This window comes from Eulemur rufifrons, chromosome 29, assembly GCF_041146395.1.
Source record: "Eulemur rufifrons isolate Redbay chromosome 29, OSU_ERuf_1, whole genome shotgun sequence".
NCBI lineage: Eukaryota > Metazoa > Chordata > Mammalia > Primates > Lemuridae > Eulemur > Eulemur rufifrons.
In genome coordinates, this window is record NC_091011.1 from 39,386,768 (window position 1) to 39,407,248 (window position 20,481).

Here is a 20,481-nt window from a genome sequence, read left to right on the forward strand (position 1 = left end):
TATAAACGTCTCAGAGTTACACTTCCCATTTTAAGAAACTCTGCCTTAAATAATCAAAGACATCTGTCAACAAAATCTGGCTCTGCAAATAGCAAGTAGATTTATTGCTGCTGCTGTAGTTGGCAAATGGCAGGTTGGAAATTATTAAAGTGGCTGGTTACTGAGAACATTGATAAAGATACGGACCAGAGGAATTTGGAAAATTCCCAAATCAAAGAAACACGTTTGGGAACTGTTCTTGACATGTCCAGGAAAAATGTGTAGGGCCCTGCACATATTAGGTCCTTAATAAATATTTTATGAATTAAAAATCATGTTACTACTTCTGCCATAGAGAATGTTAAATAATCATTTCTTTTTAGTCTTTTCCTGCAATCTTAGAGTATCATGTGATACATAAATTGATGGAATTAGAAAATGACATTTCATCTTGTGGCATTGACCGGTTTTAACGATTTTCATGTGCAAGTGTTCCCTATTTATTTTTGAACTATATTGGTTTTTATTTATATAGATAATTGGAATTTTGTTAAGGCCTTTAAAAAAAGACAACAGAGAAGTAAGGAGAAAAAAAGACTTTCAGAGTTTTCTTTTAGGTCATCCAGATGTGTTGACACTTAGGTTATAGATAAAAGAAAATTCTGTCTCTGTTCTCAAATTTTAGTTAAGAATTTTTCTTTTTTTAAAAACATTTTAAGGGTCCAGCTTTTAAAAAAATGTTGAAATTGCTCTAAAACACATACAAATTCCAAATATGAACTCCTATTTCATTTTCAACTTTATTGAGAACATTTTGCAAATTAGATTTTACAATTTAACATTTTACAATTGGAAATTTTATCTGCTATTGCATAAGTTGCAAACTTTTCAAAATGCTACAGAAAATCTTTTATTTCTTTGGATTTTTCTGTTCCATGCTGAGCTCCTGAGATACATTTTTTCTTTCAGCTTCATTTTCATCTTCCTGTGAAATAAATTTAAAAAAATGTTAAAATATAAACTTTAGGGCATTTCATCAGCTATACTTAACACGTTTTAACTGTATTTATCTGTAGAATTATGAGCTATTGTGATTTCAGTAATCCTAGGGAAAAGACTATAAACACAAATGGTAAGATTATGTAACATTTGAATATTTACAATGGGTATTGTTTCACAGTACACACTAAAATTTCCTGATACATTTTTAAAAGCAACCAATTTTATCAATGTCCTAAAAATTACTTTTGAAAATACTTGCCACTGAAAAGTGTTCTTTCTAGGAGATGAACCAGATAGTTTTACTTCACTGCTTGATAAAAAACAATAAATTTAACTTCTAAGATACTTTATGTGCTCCAGCATGGCATTTTTGTCCCATCTAGCATGCTTTCTTGACAGGTCTGCCAATTTTCCAATTACCTGTACCACCATATGTTATCTGAGGATCAGTCAGGTCTAAAATAGGAAACATGGGCATGTCAGGCTGTAGAATGCTTACAATCTTCTACAGTTTCGATTCTAAGCGGTGGCCTCATAATTCACAGCAGGCTCCTGTGGAATGTAGTGAATAAATGAAGTGACATCATAATGTCTGCTTCCATGAAGTGTATCTTGTGTTCAATATTAAACGGTGACCTTCAAAGTATAATTAATGAGAGTCTGGACAAATATTTCATCTTATAATTTGTAACCCATCTCATCATACATGTTCCTTCAACAATACCCAAGTACAAAGAAGTCTTACTTTCCTAATACTTCTAATTTATCATGTTAGAACTTTTATTTTTATTAACAAAAACAAAAGTCACTATCTCATTCTTTATTGAATTAATTAAAAGCATGAGCAGCAATTTCTTATGTATTTCTAGACAATGGTAATAATATCAGTATCATCAAACACATCACTCTGTTTCTCTGTTAAGTGATAAAACCAAATTCAAATAAATAATTCTTGAGCTCTGCTTAGTATATTTATTTTATTATGTAAAAACAAATCAAAGTATATATGTTTTCTATTTAAAAACACAACCCATGCATGTAATCATTCAGGTAGAAAATTTTTCCTTAATGTACTTTGTCTTTCTAAATTCAACAGTATCTGTGATTTAGACTTTGTCCATACTAGGAAAGTAGAGAAATTATCAATCTTATCAACCAATTTGAATAATCATAGATATAGATAGGACACCAAGGATGGGGTTTTGAATATCATTTTGTTAATGTAACTTTAATATATTTTTCCAAGCATGAAAGCCACTATATCTTACTTACTTTTTTCCCAATTTATCTCTAGTGAATAGAGACAAGTGGCTTCCATGTTTAGACAAAAGTTCCTAGAGGTTACATTTCAACAAAAAGTTACTTTGTATACTTTCCACTGTCTTCTGCAGGTGAGATACCATCAGAAGTGTTAAATTAGAGGGTAAAGATGGCAAGAAATTTGTTAGGTAGCACTGAATTTGTCAATATGTTCCTTAAGGCATAGTTTTATCTTCTATATCTTATATTCCTACCATCTAACAAAACACACTTAGTATATAGTTGGAGTCCAAGAAATGTTTTCTGAACTATGTGAAACAGTGGAGTAATAAATAAATAAAAGAGAAGTCTGCCTAAATTAATATTTAATTTGGAAAAGCATAATTTCATTCCTTATCTAGTAGTCACACTTCCACCAATCTTAATATAACACCATTGTAAACAGAAATAAGCCAAAACTGTTTGAAGCAGTTCAAGCCAAAATAGCCATTATCAAGTTCATATCCTTTAATCTGCAGAGGAATGGAGCCTTTATCACATGGACAGTCTACTAGGTTTCCACACCATATGATTTCCTGTTTTAATCAGCTTAGTTAGCTAGTTTTCCCTAGCAACCTTCAATGCTGTCCTAAGTCAAAATAGAAATGTAAAGGCTTAATAGTAAACCTGAGGACTAGGAAGTATGTATACACTCTGCTTCCATATTTAAGTATGAATACAAACTATCAGACCATACTTTTGAATGAAATAAAAATTTGCAATTGGCCAGGCGCGGTGGCTCACGCCTGTAATCCTAGCACTCTGGGAGGCCGAGGCGGGTGGATCGCTCAAGGTCAGGAGTTTGAGACCAGCCTGAGCAAGAGTGAGACCCTCGTCTCTACTAAAAATAGAAAGAAATTATCTGGCCAACTAAAATATATATAGAAAAAATTAGCCGGGCATGGTGGCGCATGCCTGTAGTCCCAGCTACTCTGGAGGCTGAGGCAGTAGGATCGCTTAAGCCTAGGAGTTTGAGGTTGCTGTGAGCTAGGCTGACGCCACGGCACTCACTCTAGCCCGGGCAACAAAGTGAGACTCTGTCAAAAAATAAATAAATAAATAAAATTTGCAATTCCAATAATTTGGATGCAGTTTAATATATGGATAAAATACATGGAGCTATGTCAGTAAATTAACATTCTTGATACAATGCTAGTCTTTTTGTTGTTAAATTTTCTTAGTAATAGAGTTGATAAATGCATGTCTCTTCTAACACTGCCTCCTGCTGTTTTACATCTTTCTTAATGTTGAGGACTTGTCTTAAAATATCTTGCCCTTTTATGCTTTTAAACCACTTGTATAACTAACAAGAGTCAATCTCTTTCTTCCTTTCTACAAAAATAGCTATGATCTAGTTGTAGTACAGAATTATGGAGGGATAGAAAAGGATTCAACTCTAATTGCTAGAGTATAACATTAAAATTGCTAATGTATAATATCATTAAAATAATAGCAATAGATTTTATCATAAATAAAAACACTAGAATTTGATCTAAGAAGCTCCAGAAAAGATTTTTTTGAAAGTGCTAATTTGTGTTTTTAACATTGCAGGTCAATTTTTATAAGAACTTTATATGCAGTTCAAGATTAATAAAATCATTAAAGTAGCTCAGGCAGCAAATCAAGTATCATTGACAAATGACTGCATAACAAATAAAACTGCAAAGAAAGGAAGCTTTTCACCAAAGTATTTCTTTATTATTAGATATTAAAAGCAAGCAAAAATATATTCTGATAGATGGTAGGTCTTCTTTTCTCTGCTGTGATAAGACATCTGTTTGCTTCCCAATGAGAAGACCCTTGCTACACGGATCATTTTCTTAGTGACAGCCCTGACAATTTTGACATTTGTTTCATGAAGTGTTCTGAAACAGACAGCAAGAAAATGTACCCTTTAGGCTAATGGAAAGTAGACAGGCTTATCTCTTAATATTTAAGCTTGTTAATTCATATTCCAGAAAATATGTTGATTATCACAACCTTGCAGATCTGCTAGTTATATGTGGAATTTCAAGAATGTGCACTCATATGATAGTAACACCCATTATACAAAATAAATAAACGTGGTTCCTTAGCCTTCTTGCTCTTTTTACACTGACACACTTGTAGTGAGGAGAATGATAATTACCAGGCATACATGGACCATGTAATAACGGTCTATCCAGGTGGTAATATGACACTAAAAGAGTTATTCTCATAGAGAAATAAGTAAAAACACTGCCATGTTTACCTAAAGTAAATCCTTCTTACCACTGAATCAGACTTGCAAGATTTTGTTTAAATGTTATTCAGCTTGTACTGTCAATTTGGAATAGAGAAGTCCCTCTATTTTTTCTTATTTACAAATGTGATTTAGTTCTCATAATAGTTCAAAGAATTAATGCCAATTAATAAAACCCATCCATCCTTCTTTTCCTTTCTCTTAAGAGGTAACCAACTCCAAACAATGGCCAATTATATTAGCCCCTGGACTTACACTGGTCAGGTAATACCTGGACTCAAATCGCAGCCTGTGAGTACAGATGACTCTATATTTACCTTTTAGACGGCCAAGTTTTAAGTGATTTCTTTTTAAAGATAGTATTATACAAAGGGACAACTTTCCTCATTGCTTCTTAGATAAAGATGGCTATGCAAGTACCTTTAAAATGGAGAAACCTGGAAAACACCACCTTAACCAAGTGGTCAAGGTCAACATCATCAGTAATTCATACTAACATTTACTTCCTGATATGATGCACTAAAAAGAGCACATCACCTCTGGTCTGTGGTATCCTTCCCAATAATGTACAACCTCAGTCTAATCATGAGAAAACATCAGGTAAACAAAATAAATGAACAGTAGTCTTCAAAAGTATCAAGGTAATAGATAAGACTTGGAACTATCACAAACTGGACAAGACCAAGGGGACAGGATGCCTAAATGCAGTATGGAATCATGGACCATAAAAAGGACATTAGTGGGAAAACTGGTGAAATTTGAATATGGTCCATAGAGTGGTTAATAGTATCATCTCCATGTTAATTTCCTGGATTCAGATGTACTACAGTTATATAAGATGATAACACTACAGGAAACTGGGTGGAAGGCAAATATGAATTCTCTACACTATTTTTGCAAATTTCCTGTAGGTTTAAAATTATTTTAAAATAAAAAGATTTTAAAAACAGAATAAAAATGGCTACTTAATGAAAGTTTACCAAATTCAAATAAAGTATGTAAAATATATGGGCAAACATTTTACGAGAAAAAAAACTCCAAGTACCTCTAGCCCCTACACTGAAATATATAGCTAAAATAGTTTGCTTTCCATCATTCTACTTATATTTTCTTTACTAAGTACCTGAAATGTTCATAATGGTGATGTTAATGATTTTTATTTTCTTGTCTGTGCTTTCCTGTATTTTTCAATTTTCCACTGAGGGCATGGATTACATAATCAGAAAGTAGAGCATTCTTTTATCAAGTCCCTTTATAATCTGGCCATATGAACTATTTTCAGAAATAAATAAGAATAAAAGGAATCTATGTTTACAAAGAGAATGAAGTCAGTTGTTTCTACTTTAACAAATTTGCTATTCATTGCAAGCAAAGATATATGATGGCACAACAGTAAAATTAAATGAGAAGGTACAGATAAGAACTTAAAATGCTTCCATTTACTTATGATATTTTCTTTAAATTTTAAATATTCATTTGAGTAATCAGAGAAGGAATAGTTATTGTAATTAGATTCAAATTAACACTCAAAGTTATCTGTATGCCTTAAAAATGGTCCTTTTATATAACTTTTAGGGGAAAAATACATAGACACACTCAACCCATTCTGTTATAGAACAAGTGTAGAAAACCATATTGCTTCAAACTGTGGTCAAAAATTACCCTCTTTTATTAATTTAACTCTCCACAGCATTTAAAACTGTGCTTCTAATACATAAAATATGCTAGTGCTGCACAATGAGGAAAAAATTTATCTTAATAACTGGAAAAATACTGATGATAATGAAAATGTTTTAGGCAAAATGAACATGCTGCATGCTTCAGACTAAAATTAATTAGAGTTTTTAACGTTTTACAATTCTACCATAATTCTTTAAATGGTGCATTTACTTCATAGTAATAAACACTTGGATCATTAAGTAAAGTGCAAAATGTGTGTGATGTGCTACATTTAACAACCTTTTGGCCTTTTTTTCTATACTTCTGCATTCAGTTTTCCAATGCATTGAATAAGCAATTGAAGACCACAATTAAATTTCCTGACTTTGCATATTTGAGATTCAAATTGCATTTAATACAAAAGGCAATTAATCTACCATTTTACAACTGAATCTCAACTTTAGTGAGCCATGATAGATACTGAAATGAACTTACAAGAAATGCTTAATTAAATTTACTGTAAAAAGCATAAGAAATTTTTTTCTTATGACAGAAATTGCATATTTAATTAAAAATTCTAGGGCTATATTATAAAATTAAAGTAACTAGGTCATTCTTAGTAAACCTAGCTCATACACATATGTCATTAAGCAGAATGGAGCTATTTAGTAAATTTTTACCTTTTTTCTCTACTTTGTGATTCAAATAAAAGATAGTTAATCAAAGAAGTTTTCCTTTATTTAATATTTCAAAATCACATTCTTTAACAACACATAAGATAGAAAAAGGGCAGTAATAAGTTTCTAATTTCATGCATGAGAATATATGAATAAGTATTTCTTTTTTTGAGCAATCACTTCTCCCTTCAATTCATGATTCTGGAGCAGATCTAGTAGAATAAGTTTTCTAAGTCTTTATCTCCTCCTATCACTTTTTACTTTTTTGTGGTGGCTTTTGGTAGCAAAGAAATGGGGCAGTTAAATATAAGACTTTGGATTTTCCGTGTATGATTTACAATCAAGAGGGACTCTCTCTGACCTAGGAAGAAAGGCCCTAAGGATTGGCACAGCCACCTAAAAATGGCAAATTTATACTGATGGAAATGAAAATTAGTGAGTGAAAGGTGGGAGTCTGGCAAAATCGGAAGAATAAAAGAAAGGAAAAGAAATGAACGATGGATGGTTAAGTGTAAGTTAGGGTAGATTCTTAATGAGCATAAATCCAATTCTCTAAGTTTGTATCTTCCCATAAACATGAAAAAGTATAACTTAATAATGCAAATTTTAGGTGTTTAAGATATATTAAAATATGGTGTTAAAAGAATATTGTAACAGTCTTTTCTTCCTCTGACAGATGAGTTCTTATATGAGTATGTTTGTTAACCTCTGAAGCACTTATGGTCTTGATGACATAGAACTCCCTTTTGCTAGCAGACTTCTAATATCTGTGAAATAAGCATGAAGGTATATGCTAGAAATCTACATCAGAGGCCCCTACATTGGCAACTTTCCTTCATTTATAACATTTTTGGTTTAAAAGTTTTACCTGCTTTTGAAGTATTCAGTTTGATAAGCTGGTGTATAGTCAACACTGATTACAAAAAAAAACAAAAACCAAAAACCTCCCTCAAATTCTAAAATGAGCCAACATAAATATATTTTCAAATGAGAACAGTACATGTCAAATATATATTAATTAAAAGTTTATTGGCATACTAAGACATGATATTTAAATAAATCTTTTAGAAAATATTTTTACACAAATCATCTATTTATTAAATGTGGTATTTAAAAAATCCAAACATGCTAATATTTAAAGATGGTACATATAAACTTCTACTTTTCTCATAGGTACTCAATGAGAACAGATATTTCTACATTTACATTGCTTTATTTCTTGCCCTAAATACACATGCAAGTTTAAAAATTTCTACCAAGTTAAAATGAAGGAAAAATGTCTAAAATGTTCAAAATATGCAAAATCACTAGTCAAATTATAGTTCCATAGTCAAGAGATTTTCTAGTTGGATAAAAATAAGTGATTGGCCCATTAATATTTTCAGAGACATACATGCACTGTTTAGTATGACTAGAAATCACTTAGCAATAACTAAGTTCATTATACAAACTGAAAAATATTCATATATAGAGTATTTTATTTATTCATTAATATAAACAATAACCACGATTCTGGGATTAGCCATTGTTGGAAGCAGTGCCTTCTTTAGAAAGATATGACAAAATTTTGATCCTTTACTGAACAATGAGAATTGTAATACAACATAGCCTGAAAAGGTACTACATGTATTAAGAGAAAAATATCTTTTTTTGCTTAGGTCCTAAGGTTAATTTTTTACCAAAACTAACTTCTATACTGCCATTAGCAAAAGCATAATAATAAGCTTTAGCCATTTTAATTGATACCACAATAAAAAAAATAAGAGAAAATACTAAAAATATAATTTTATATTTCCTTTGCTGAGTCTTGATGTTCTAATCCAAGAACAGTTATAGCTCTTATCACTGTCAAAAATCAGAGTTTATATAAGCAGTAATATAACAATCTTAATGCTACTTTAGAATACAGAAGATATTCAAAAAGTGAAAGGTAACACAAACTCTCTTAATGAAAATTATATAATTTACATAATAACTTGATTTCACTGAATCAAATTTATAAGATTCAGAGTGAAAACTATAATTTGCATTAAGATATAAAATAGCCTGACTTAAAGTATTTCAATACTTAAAATACCTTTAATATTATTACTTCTGAGACCAGATAAATTATAAATATTTTAAATTGAAAATTTTGAGACTAAGAAACAACTTAGTATCTAAATCATAAAATGTCTAGATAATAGATTTTCAGTTAGGAAATTTATGAACTGTTTCAATAAAAGATGTCTTTAATATACAATACCCTTGGTAAGTAAGAAGTTGTCAATGTATTCATCTTAAAAGCCAATCAAATTCAAAGATGGACTTAAGGCTAATTTGGAACCAACTATGATATTTATGAGGCATTTCTCTTATTCTCTTATATTTCTCCTTAGAGTCATCAAGACACAGAATATTAAAGTTGAGAGAATCCTAAGAGATCTTATCTAAATTCCCATTGTATGTATGAAAATTCTGACCACTAGATTGACAAAAATATGAAATCAATTTCTTCATGAGACTTTTAAAACTGCCTAGTGACATAAAAATAAAACAACTCCCCAAACTCTCTCCCAAACTCAAAATGATTTAAATCTACTTTGTTAAATGAAAATAGTAACTTTATAGTGGAGAAACCTGACAATACCAAGTTAACTGATTGACCAAGGTTAACGCCTCTAGTAAAATATAATATGTATATTGACATCGTGTTCCCCTGATGTGAAGCATTGAGAAGTGATATCACCCTTGGTCTGTTGTTGTAGCTGTCCAGTAATGTACAAACTCAATCTAATCAGGAGAAAATATCAGACAAACCCAAACTGAGGGACATTCTACAAAATAACCGAATGGTACTCTTCAAAATTATCAAGATCATGAAAGGCAAGCAAAGTGTGAGGAACTGCCAGAGACTGGAAGAGATTAAGGAGACATCATGACAAAATAAAATGGGAGATCCTGGATTAGGTTTTGAACCAGAAAAAGAACACTAGTTGACAAAACTGGTAAAATACAAACAAATTCTATAGTTTACTTAACAGTATTGTACTAAGCGTTATTTTCTTAGGTTTGATAATTGTTCTATGCTTATAAAAGATGTTAACATAAGGAGAAGGTAGATAAAGGGTATATCAGAACTCTCCATACTATTTTTGTAACTTTTTAAATTCTAAAGTTATCTCAACATAAAAAATAAAAATAGACAACAAATATTTGTTAGAAGATTCAGAAATAAGTATACTTTGGTTTCAAGTACTATAAAGTTACCTGCCAAAATAATGTGCAGAGGTAATCAGAGTTATATAGATAATGAGGTTTCAGCATTTCCATGATATGGACAGCTCATTACAGATTCCACACTATAATTAGTATTTACTGCTTGCTAGTAAAATCGTAGTCATTCAGTAACACTGAGTGATATTTAATATATGGAATTCATTGTCATGTTTTTTTGGATTCATCCCATTTAAGAAACATTAGAAAAAGATTCAACTGTAATATGGTAAAATGTAATATGATTGTTTTTTATTTTTTCAATTGTAGTTTCTTTGGGTAGCAGATGTTCCTATTAATACTGTCATTTTATTTCAGTGTCTTCAATCAGGATTTCAAAATGATGTGTTACTTTTATCTAGAGGAAAAAAGGTATTTTTCCTTAACAAAAGAAATTTCTCCATATAAGCATCAATTGATCTAGGGCTTACCTGATAAGGTATAAAATGTTAAAACAAAGTGAAAATGTTTGGTAATCAACACCTAAATAACCACTTTGCCTCTTTTTTATTTACTGGGTTTTTTTTTTTTTTTTTTTTTTTGGTAAGCCATTGACAGACTTTATTATATTAATTAAACAATTTTCTCAATTTAGAAGAGTGGAATACATTTCCCCCTTAACTGATATTAGACATTTTATCTTTTTAAGATGATGTTAACTCTTAAAGTAACTTTTATTCCTACAATCCTTCCTCTATTCCCCCCACAAACATTTATTGAACAATGATTGTGTGCCAGAAACTGGGCAAGGTGTTGAAGATAAAGATGAACAAAATGTCTTATTGGCTAGAGCAGTGGTCCCCAATCTTTTTGGCACCAGAGACTGGTTTCATGGAAGAAAATTTTTCCATGCATGAGGGCAGGGTGGGGGGTGGAGTTCAGGTAGTGATGCACAGCCCAGTTCCTAACAGACCATGGACCAGTACCAGGCCATGGCCCGGGGGGTTGGGGACTGTAGGCCTAGAGGATCTCTTGCTCTGATGTGGCATGCAAATAATTACAATGCAATGGAGAAAGTATATAATAAACTACATCAGGTGTATAGATGTGATAAAGAAAACTGAATTATAACAATATATAAGAATAGTTTTTTTAATGATTAATATTCTACAGAGTTGGGTTATGATATGAAAATAATATACTCTTCCTCATGCCCAAAAATTAGTATAATGAATCTTTAAAACAAATACTTCTCAATGTAACTTATATTGCTCTTTTATTAAGATAAACTCAGTATCATCTTTCAGAAATAAACATGTTTAGAAAGTGAATTTTTAAAACTTTACTCCAAAGTGAACAGATTTAAGTTGCCACAAATATCCTTATTTCAAGTGGAATGTTATTTTCCCCAGAGTGAATCCATTAATCTTTGTAGTTTTATTGGAAATTAATAGCTCATTAGACATCTAAGTAACATATCTCCTATGGCCCATTAATTTTTCATAGATTAAAAAAAGTTGATTTTACTTCAATAAAAATTAAAAATAACTATTTTGGAAAATTTTACACACACAAAATTCCCCAATAGTCTCCCTTTATAATCAGTATCAAAAATGGCAGCCATATTTTCACATCTTGAATTTACAGATTATCTCTTAGCTATTACTTTGTTATTTAAAACAAATAATTAAATGTTTTAAACTTTACCATTATGAAAAGCATCCATTGATATGCATTCAAATGATTCACAAAAACAGGCCACTTGGCAAGTATCAAATCACTTATAAAGCTTGCCTGAACATGCACTCACTTAACCAGTGGTGTCCATGATCAATTATTATAATTATTCTATAAGTATTTCATAATCTAGGCTATAAGACATTATAAATGTATTATTTCATACAATGATATTTTCAAATGTCTTATTTGAAAAAAGATCTCCAGCAAGCTATATGAGCTATCTATCCATCCACTCCTCCCTGATTAAGCAACTAGCTACGTGTCAGCCACTGTGCAAGGTGCTAAAAGAAAACCATGGTATATTAGACAGATATAGTCCCTGCCTTATGGAGCTTACAATCTGTGACTAAACAATGGATTACTCGAGTAACTGTATCAGTGCAATTACGATACATTTGATAAAAGAAAAATATAATGCTCTGAGACTTTCAGTAAAAGGACTTAAAAGTTTCAGTGAAGTTCCTCACACTCCAGAAAATGATTAATACATTGAGACCTGAAGGATAAGAAGGAGTTGGAGGGGAGACTATTCTGAGTGGAGGGAACAGTGAGAAGGGTAAGTCAGCTGAAGCCCAGTGAGAGAAGGAAAAGTAGGAGAAAATGACATGGAAAGGCAGGCAACACTGCTTTTCTGGTTCTAGCATCACCCAATGCTCATGGGTGGTTACTTCTGACATACTTCAAATTTGTCCTGTTTCTTTCATGCTATTGTGTAGTGGAGGAAACTTATGCTTTGTGGTCAGTGACTGGCAAATCTAGATTCAAATCCTAATTTTGATATATATATACAATCCAAAACTATTTTGAAAAAATCACTTAAAATCATTGGACCTAATTTTCCTCATCTATAAAATAGTAATAACTATTTCTGATGGCTAAAGATATTAAATAAAACGTGACGAGCCTAGCACAAATTCTGGCCCATAGAAAGCACAATAAACTCTATTCCTTTCTCTTGCCAGGCTTAACTTTATGACAGGTTTTAATCATTAATGGTCTAAAGGTGAAGTGCAGGTAGGTAGTGGGTATCTTCTTCAGAAACAGTGCTTTCTTAGCTGAATAATCATTACGCTATTAAATAGAACCCAATTCTACCTGTGTCTCTTTAATTTCTTGAATTGCAATTTCAATTGGTTATATTACCCAAAAACAGCAAGAGTAAATAAAAAAAATTAATTGGGTAAATGATTATGCTGAAAGATATTCATTCATAAGTAACAAATAGGAAAAGGCTAATAATTAAATAAGTCCTCAAAGTCACACCATGGGACTTTGATTAGTATTTTTTTTTTTTTTTTTTTTTGAGACAGAGTCTCACTCTGTTGCCCGGGCTAGAGTGAGTGCCGTGGCGTCAGTCTAGCTCACAGCAACCTCAAACTCCTGGGCTTAAGCGATCCTACTGCCTCAGCCTCCCGAGTAGCTGGGACTACAGGCATGCGCCACCATGCCCGGCTAATTTTTTGTATATGTATATTTTAGTTGTCCATATAATTTCTTTCTATTTTTAGTAGAGATGGGGTCTCGCTCTTGCTCAGGCTGGTCTCGAACTCCTGACCTCGAGCGATCCACCCGCCTCGGCCTCCCAGAGTGCTAGGATTACAGGCGTGAGCCACCTCGCCCGGCCTGATTAGTATTTTTGATTGAAATTCTTTCCAGGGTTACCTTATAGTCTGTGTGATGTCACTGTAGATGAATGTAAACTAATGCTTTTTCTCCCTTAATAAAACAATCTGTGATGATCCAAATGAACAGGAAAAAAATCTTGGGAATCTAGGGTAGGACCAATATATCAGAACAATAAATAATGATCTGGTGCAGAAATTAGGCAAATACATCTTATTGAATTGACTTAAAACCCTTTAAGGCATAGAGTTGCTTAAAAGAAAACAAGCCAACATATTCTTACAGATAAAAAGTATTCTTATATTTTTAGAAATACTGAATATTAGAACTAGAAGAGAAATTAAAAGTAATTTAACTTCCTGGATTAATACTGAGATTTTTTTCTTTTACATATGTAAATGCACAGATATGTAACATATACTCAAATGGATAATATTTTAAATTGGGGAGGTCTGTATATAAACAATATATAGTAATATATTCAAATATAGTAATTATTGAATAAATAGTATAAGGCACAGGAAAGAAGCTTCATTATAATGTAAATTCCATATATTCCATATAAATAACCTGTTCAAATCTATTAGTTTCTTTCAAATGTGTTTGACTATCATTACCATGGTAGACCCTATTGAAGACAAGCATACGAAGCAAGACATGTAAGGAAGCCTACTGGAGAGCTCTGGGAAAGTATTCCTCATTCTTAAAAAAATAAGACAAGACAAGGATCACTTCCATTGGCTTCTCTCTGTGTATTATGATGTGAGGACAAGTGTAAGGCTAAAAGTCAACACAATGATAATGTCAGAAGACCAAAAAATCTTCTTTAATTAACTCCATAACCACCTAATTTTATAATTCTGAATGTTCAAGATATGAAATGTTAAAAGTAGGTGGGTTTTCTGTTACTTAAAGAATCTTTACCAATACAACATTGGCATCTTTCTTAAATTTCTTCTTCTAATTCTGTGAGTTTCCCCTTATCTTTTTATTTAACTTCTCTTTAATGCTGTCCTTAGAATTCTGCTATCCTTTGAAAACCCTATCTGGAGATGACTCTAAAGGGCTACAAATGCCACCTATTTTATGATGACTTTCCAATTGATATCTTCAGCTTTGACATCTAAATCATGCTTAAAACTCAGATATACAACTGATACTTGTCTCTAGTGACCTCAAACATATCATGTACAAAGCCAAACTCTTGATTCCCCTCCCTCAACTCTCTCCTCTTTCTTCTCACAAAAAAGGCTTATATCTTCCTTGGTCTGTAAAACTCCATTGCTCAAACACAAACTCTAGGGGTTACTCCTTAATTCCTTTGTTTCTCTCATGCCTCATAGCCAACTCCTGTTGTCTTTATCACCAAAAGGTATCTAAAACCTGTCCAGTGCTTTCCATCTCCATTGTTGCCATCCTAGTTCAAGCTATCACGTTTATTGCCTGGACTACTCCAATACCGTCCTAATCAGCCTTCTTGTTTTCATTTAATATTCATACACCTATTCTTCATATAGGAGGCAGTGATCTTTGTAAGGCACAAATCACATCACAACCTACACTTAATTGAAACTCTCCAATAGCTTTGTATTTAGAATAAAATCCAAACTCCTGCCATGGCCTAGAAAGTACTACATCATCTGGCCCTTCCACCTTTCTGGCCTCATTGAGGTCACCAATTTGCTCACAGATTCAACTTGCTCACCTGGCTCCAAACATGTTCGGCTTCCCTCTGATTTCTGAACAAACTGCACTAGCTATTTCCTCTGCCCTTGATTTTGTATAGCTGGTTTTTCTTTTACAGGTCTCAGTCAGCAAGGAGTTCTCTGACTTTGTGCACAAAATTGGCCCTTCCTCCACCACTCAGATTGTTCACCGTAACATTTATTATAATGAAATGGTCATTTACTTGCTTATTTACAAATTATCTGTCTTTCTTGACTACAGTGTAAGCTATATGACAACAGATATTCTCTGTCATTCTTACTGCAGTATCCTCAGCAGCTAGTGCTATTTCTATCATACTACAGCCTCTCAATTAATAGTTCTTGAAAATATGAATGAATTCCCTATTACAAGAATTAAATAAGAACTTTGACTTTTTGAGTGCTTACTAAATGTATACTAAATATATTACTGATATATTACTATATATTACTAAATAAATGCTTGTATTTAGATACATTATCTGTAATCCTCACAAAAGCCAGACAAGATAAGCATTATCACTTCCATTTCCCATTGAGGAAAATGAGGATTGATGACATTAAGGAATTGCCCTTGGTCACACACCTAAAAATATTAGAAGAGCTGGATTCAAACTCACCTCTGTCTGATTCCAAAGAGTATTCTCTTTTCAGTACACCATGTGTACAATTAGAATTGCTCATGATCAGTAAATTTAAAAGCTTCATGTACTTTTCCGAAACAATTCAATTTTTGCTCAATGGATATTGACCACATTATTACTCAGTTATCTAAAAGGTCCTAAGTCTATGGTGCAGAACTGACCAAAAACAATCTTCAAATCCAAAGCAGTTTGATAATTCTGCTCCCTGAAGATTTATAAAAATTTTGGTAAACATATCAACTGTCTTTATAATTTTTCAAGTATTCTGATAGTATTTAGGATTTGTTATGGTATACTTCTGAAATTTTATAAGGATATAGAAACAGAAGAGGAAAAAAGGTATACTGGAAAAATACTATAAGGATCAGCTTCTGCTAAAGCTATATATTATAAAGTTCTGTCATTACCTTGGGATGACTGTTCTTATGTCCTAAAATAGGGTCATATAGAAGCTTTCTTAATTCCTTGACAGCTGCTAAAACAAAAGCTTATTTTACAAGCCAGAAGAAAATACGCTCCATTTGTAGGAAGAATCACAAGCTGCTACAGAGCCAAGTCCACACAGGACTCTTGGGGATCTTGGGCATGTTGAGACTTGAAATTTAATTGTCTTAAAGGAAAATCCTAGTATACTATTAAACTGAATATAAATATAAATATATAAAACTCTGTCCAATGCCATAGTTAACCAAAAAAATGAAGTTATAAATTTAAATATATAAAAAATATATATATTCTGGTAATTATCTCTATATGATTTTAATCAGGAGTATATAGTATTTTGTACTTTTCATTTATTTCTTAAAACATTTCCAATTTTGGAGGAAAAAGAGAAATGAAAATGAGAAAATGGAAGTTTTGAGTATGGACAACTATTTAGAACTTTTGCTGTAGTATAGAAATGAGGCAATGACTGGAGAATGAAAGAGGACAAGGTTAGAGTCTCTGAAAAAAGGGAAATATTAAAACATGTTTGTCAAAGAAAATATTAGAGAAATGAAGAGATTCTTCTTGAAGGTACAAAAATATATTTCATATGATAGTCCTGTGGTATTAGTCTCAAAAATAAAAGTTTTAGTTCATAACAAAATTATTTTATTTCAAAATATAATTTTATAATATGTACATATATATTTTTGCTATTGAGTTGTTTGAGTTCCTTATATGTTCTGGATATTAGCTTCTTATCGATGAACACTTTGCAAACATTTTTTCCTATTCTACAGGTTGTTACTTCACTTTGTTGATTGTTTCCTTTGCTGTGCAGAAGCTTTTTCATTTGATATAGTCCCATTTGTCTATTTTTGTTTTTGCTACCTGTGTTAACAGTATCTTGGGTTCTTCTTCCATAGTTTTCATGTCACTTGTCTATATATATTTTATAGACTATAAGCATTAAGAGGAGAGGGGTTATGACCTGACAGGAATACCATATTACCAGCAACTATCACTGGGCCTTACACATACAAGGTAATTGGTAAATATGTGTTAAATAACAGCAAGAAGAAAAGCCAGAAAAAATATAACAATATGCTAACAGTGGTAATCTCTGGAAGGTAGGTTATGACTTTTGTTTTCTTTATATATTTTTCTGCATTTTCCAAGGGTTCTATAATGAACCTGTATTACTTGAGAACAAGATAATTCATTCTAAAACATTCAATATGGCATCTCTTAAAGCAATTTGCCACTTAATAAATAAACCATAAAGACAAATGTAAAAATAATTAAAATAAATTAATGCTGAATGGTTATTTATAGGAAACATTTGTGATAAATGAAGTTTATATATTTTATTTACAAATTATTATAGCATACTATCTTCAAAAAATTATTTAGAGACACATTTTAATACTATAAACCATAGTTTGATAAAATTTTATTTTTCATTATTGGAAAAGCAAACATCACATCAAATTTCAGAAATTTAAGTACAGATGCCCAAAACAAGGCAAATATTTCTGACAAAATTAAAACTTTTTATATTCCTAATTTTTAAGTAATACAAATCAAATTGTGTGTAGCTTGTGCCTATTCTGTCCAGATATTTAACTGTATAACAAAAATCCAAACAGTGGTAAATTATAAGGCTACAATTTGTAAGTGAGCAGAGAACAAAATTCCAGCTTTTTCAAACTGATAACTTTTATGACATTAGCCAAACTAGCCATTAAGTCATTAAAGCAGTGTTATCACTGTATATTTAGATAGGATAATGATTTGGTTTTGAGAACTTAAAGTAGAAAACTATGAACTAGTAAAATAAGAACTATTTCATTTACATTTCATTGCATTTTAGAAGTTTTGTGAAAATCTTGCAATACAGAGCATGTGACTAAAGCAAAATCTTACCACCATTTTTTCCCCCTATCAGACATAACAGGACCTTCTTTATGCTAGGGTTTGTGATGATGATAGGTTAAACTTGTCACAAACATTTTTAATAAAATACTGCTTTTTTACTTTAATATATGGAAGATACATTTTCAAGAAGGAAAATGCTGATGTTATCTTGGTTATAAGCTTGCTGCTGAAATGATTTAGATAGTTTTCTTTTCCACACAATATCAGTATAAGGCATTTCTTTTCAAGCAATGAATTATAGCTGATACTTCAAACCTATTCTATTTGTATCTCCTAGTCCAGAAAAATGAGAAAACATAAATATTTATTCTACACAAACAGAATGGGTACAAGATGCAGATAAAAATGATCCATTATGAAGCAGTGAATAATTGCTATGTATTTCATTATAAGAACAGAAAAGGGCATCAAGTATTTCTACGAGCTTTAAATTTGAAGATATCTAAGGTTATCAAGAAAATAAAAAAAAATCTGTAATTTTGTGTTTGGATAATATATGAATGTGGTTCCTAGTTTTTCACTGTTCATAAATTTAACATTTTTGTCTATAGCACACTTTGGAGAAAATGCAATAAAACCATTTGCTTTAACTGAGAAGCATCTACAGCAACAAAACCAAGAAAACAATTTCTAAGGAATCCTAATCTAAAAATAATAATCAGTGAAGCTGTTTGCTTGATTATTCGTTTTATTTTGCCAAAATTCTGATTTCTAGATATTCAAAATATGGCCACTTAAAATTTTCTAAGTAAATATTTCTCATAGTCAGGTAATTAGAGGACAATATGCTAGTATTATTTTTCTTTCATGAAACAATATTTATTACCAATTTTGGCAGATGACATGGTAAATAAAAGGAAGTACCAAGTAGGAATAAAAAAACTATATCAATAATAAAGTCATACGTAAGTATTAAAAACTTATGGATGCTAGAAATAAACAAGGTCAGACTAGGTTTAAAAAATGAAACAAAAAAAATACTAATAATCAGGTAGAGATTTACATACTGTACTGATGTAACATGAAACTAATTTCAAAGAATGAAATCTGTACATGAACTTCCCTGTGGGAATCATACATAAAATTATACTGTTGGTGAAACTCAGACTATCATATAACACAGTGCAAGGAAAGTTTTGAGTATTAATAACTTACTTTATATCAAAACAGTGATAAAAGATTGGTCTTTTTCTAAATATACTAAACAATAGCCCAACTAGCATAATCATAAACAGTATAGAAATTTCAATCCTATTATTTGGCCCTCTTCTAAATACTATCATTTGAACCTCTTTCCTTAAACTGCTAGTCTCTTTAAATATTTCTGCATAGTATATTCTTGCAGTTTGTCTATAGTATGGTGAGAAAAAAAGGAAATTTATAAACCTATAGCTCATCATTGCTGAACAATGAAAGACCACATCCTGAAAGCTTAAAAAAACTATAAAAAATGTGCAAAATAAGCAAAACATTACTTTCTCCTAAATTGTGTGTATTTACTTCTATAACTGGATTTATATACCTAGATAACCAGCAAAAAACATACAGACCTATATATATCAATCAGGATGTACTATAATATCCAGTACACTCTGGTCTAGATAAGACATAGATTTAGTAAGTTGTGAACAATATTTGTTTAAAGGTGAAATTGAATAGAAAGAATAAAATAGGATATATTACACATAGTAAGGATAAAAAGGGTAAGTTTTATTTCAGTATGGGAGGTGTGCACATGTATATATGGAGTGTGTGTATGGTAGGGTTGTATAATGGGCTGTGTATGAGTGTGTGCAAGCCTATGTGTAGAGTTATGTGTAGGGGTGTATGTACAGGCATGTGCAGGGGTATGAGAAGGCTGACGTACCGGGGTATATGTAGTCATATATAGAAATGTGTGTAGGGGTGTATGTAGGATTGTGAACAGGACGGTGTGTAAAATGTGTAGGGAGTTGCAGGGTAACATGTATTTCTTACTATGAGTCCCAAAGACCTTTCAAAGTTACTGTTCCAAACAACCAGCCTGATGGGCCAGGTCATCCCCACTACTCTCACAAGAATCCAGAAGTCAGTGTCATTATTATATGGACTTGCTCCTCACAATGATGCATTAGTAATTATTAGGAATAGTATACTAAGTCATACCCTACGGAAAATTTTACTCAATTTTTATTAATTGTCATACTGTAATCATTTACCTTAAGTTAGACTTTTTGTACTTTAGAGGGTACCACAAGTTACATGTCTTGCATTTTCTACTTTTTGTAGTTTATTTTTCATTTATTTCAGAAACAAAGCTAAATACTTGGCATATTCTAGACATTTGACTTTTAACTATTAAATGATCAATACCTTAGGGTTAGTATGAAATA

At 31.5% G+C, this 20,481-nt stretch overlaps 1 protein-coding gene across 1 annotated transcript in view; it reads right to left on the reverse strand.

Annotated features, from left to right (window-relative positions):
* Positions 1-828: 828 nt before the first annotated feature.
* PHF14 (PHD finger protein 14) overlaps positions 829-20,481 on the reverse strand; it is a 162,621-nt gene continuing 142,968 nt past the window's right edge. Inside the window, exon 18 of the mRNA XM_069461412.1 lies at positions 829-964. Coding sequence (XP_069317513.1) covers positions 890-964 — 75 coding nt within the window. The 3' untranslated portion in view covers positions 829-889. The remainder of the gene's footprint in view (positions 965-20,481) is intronic.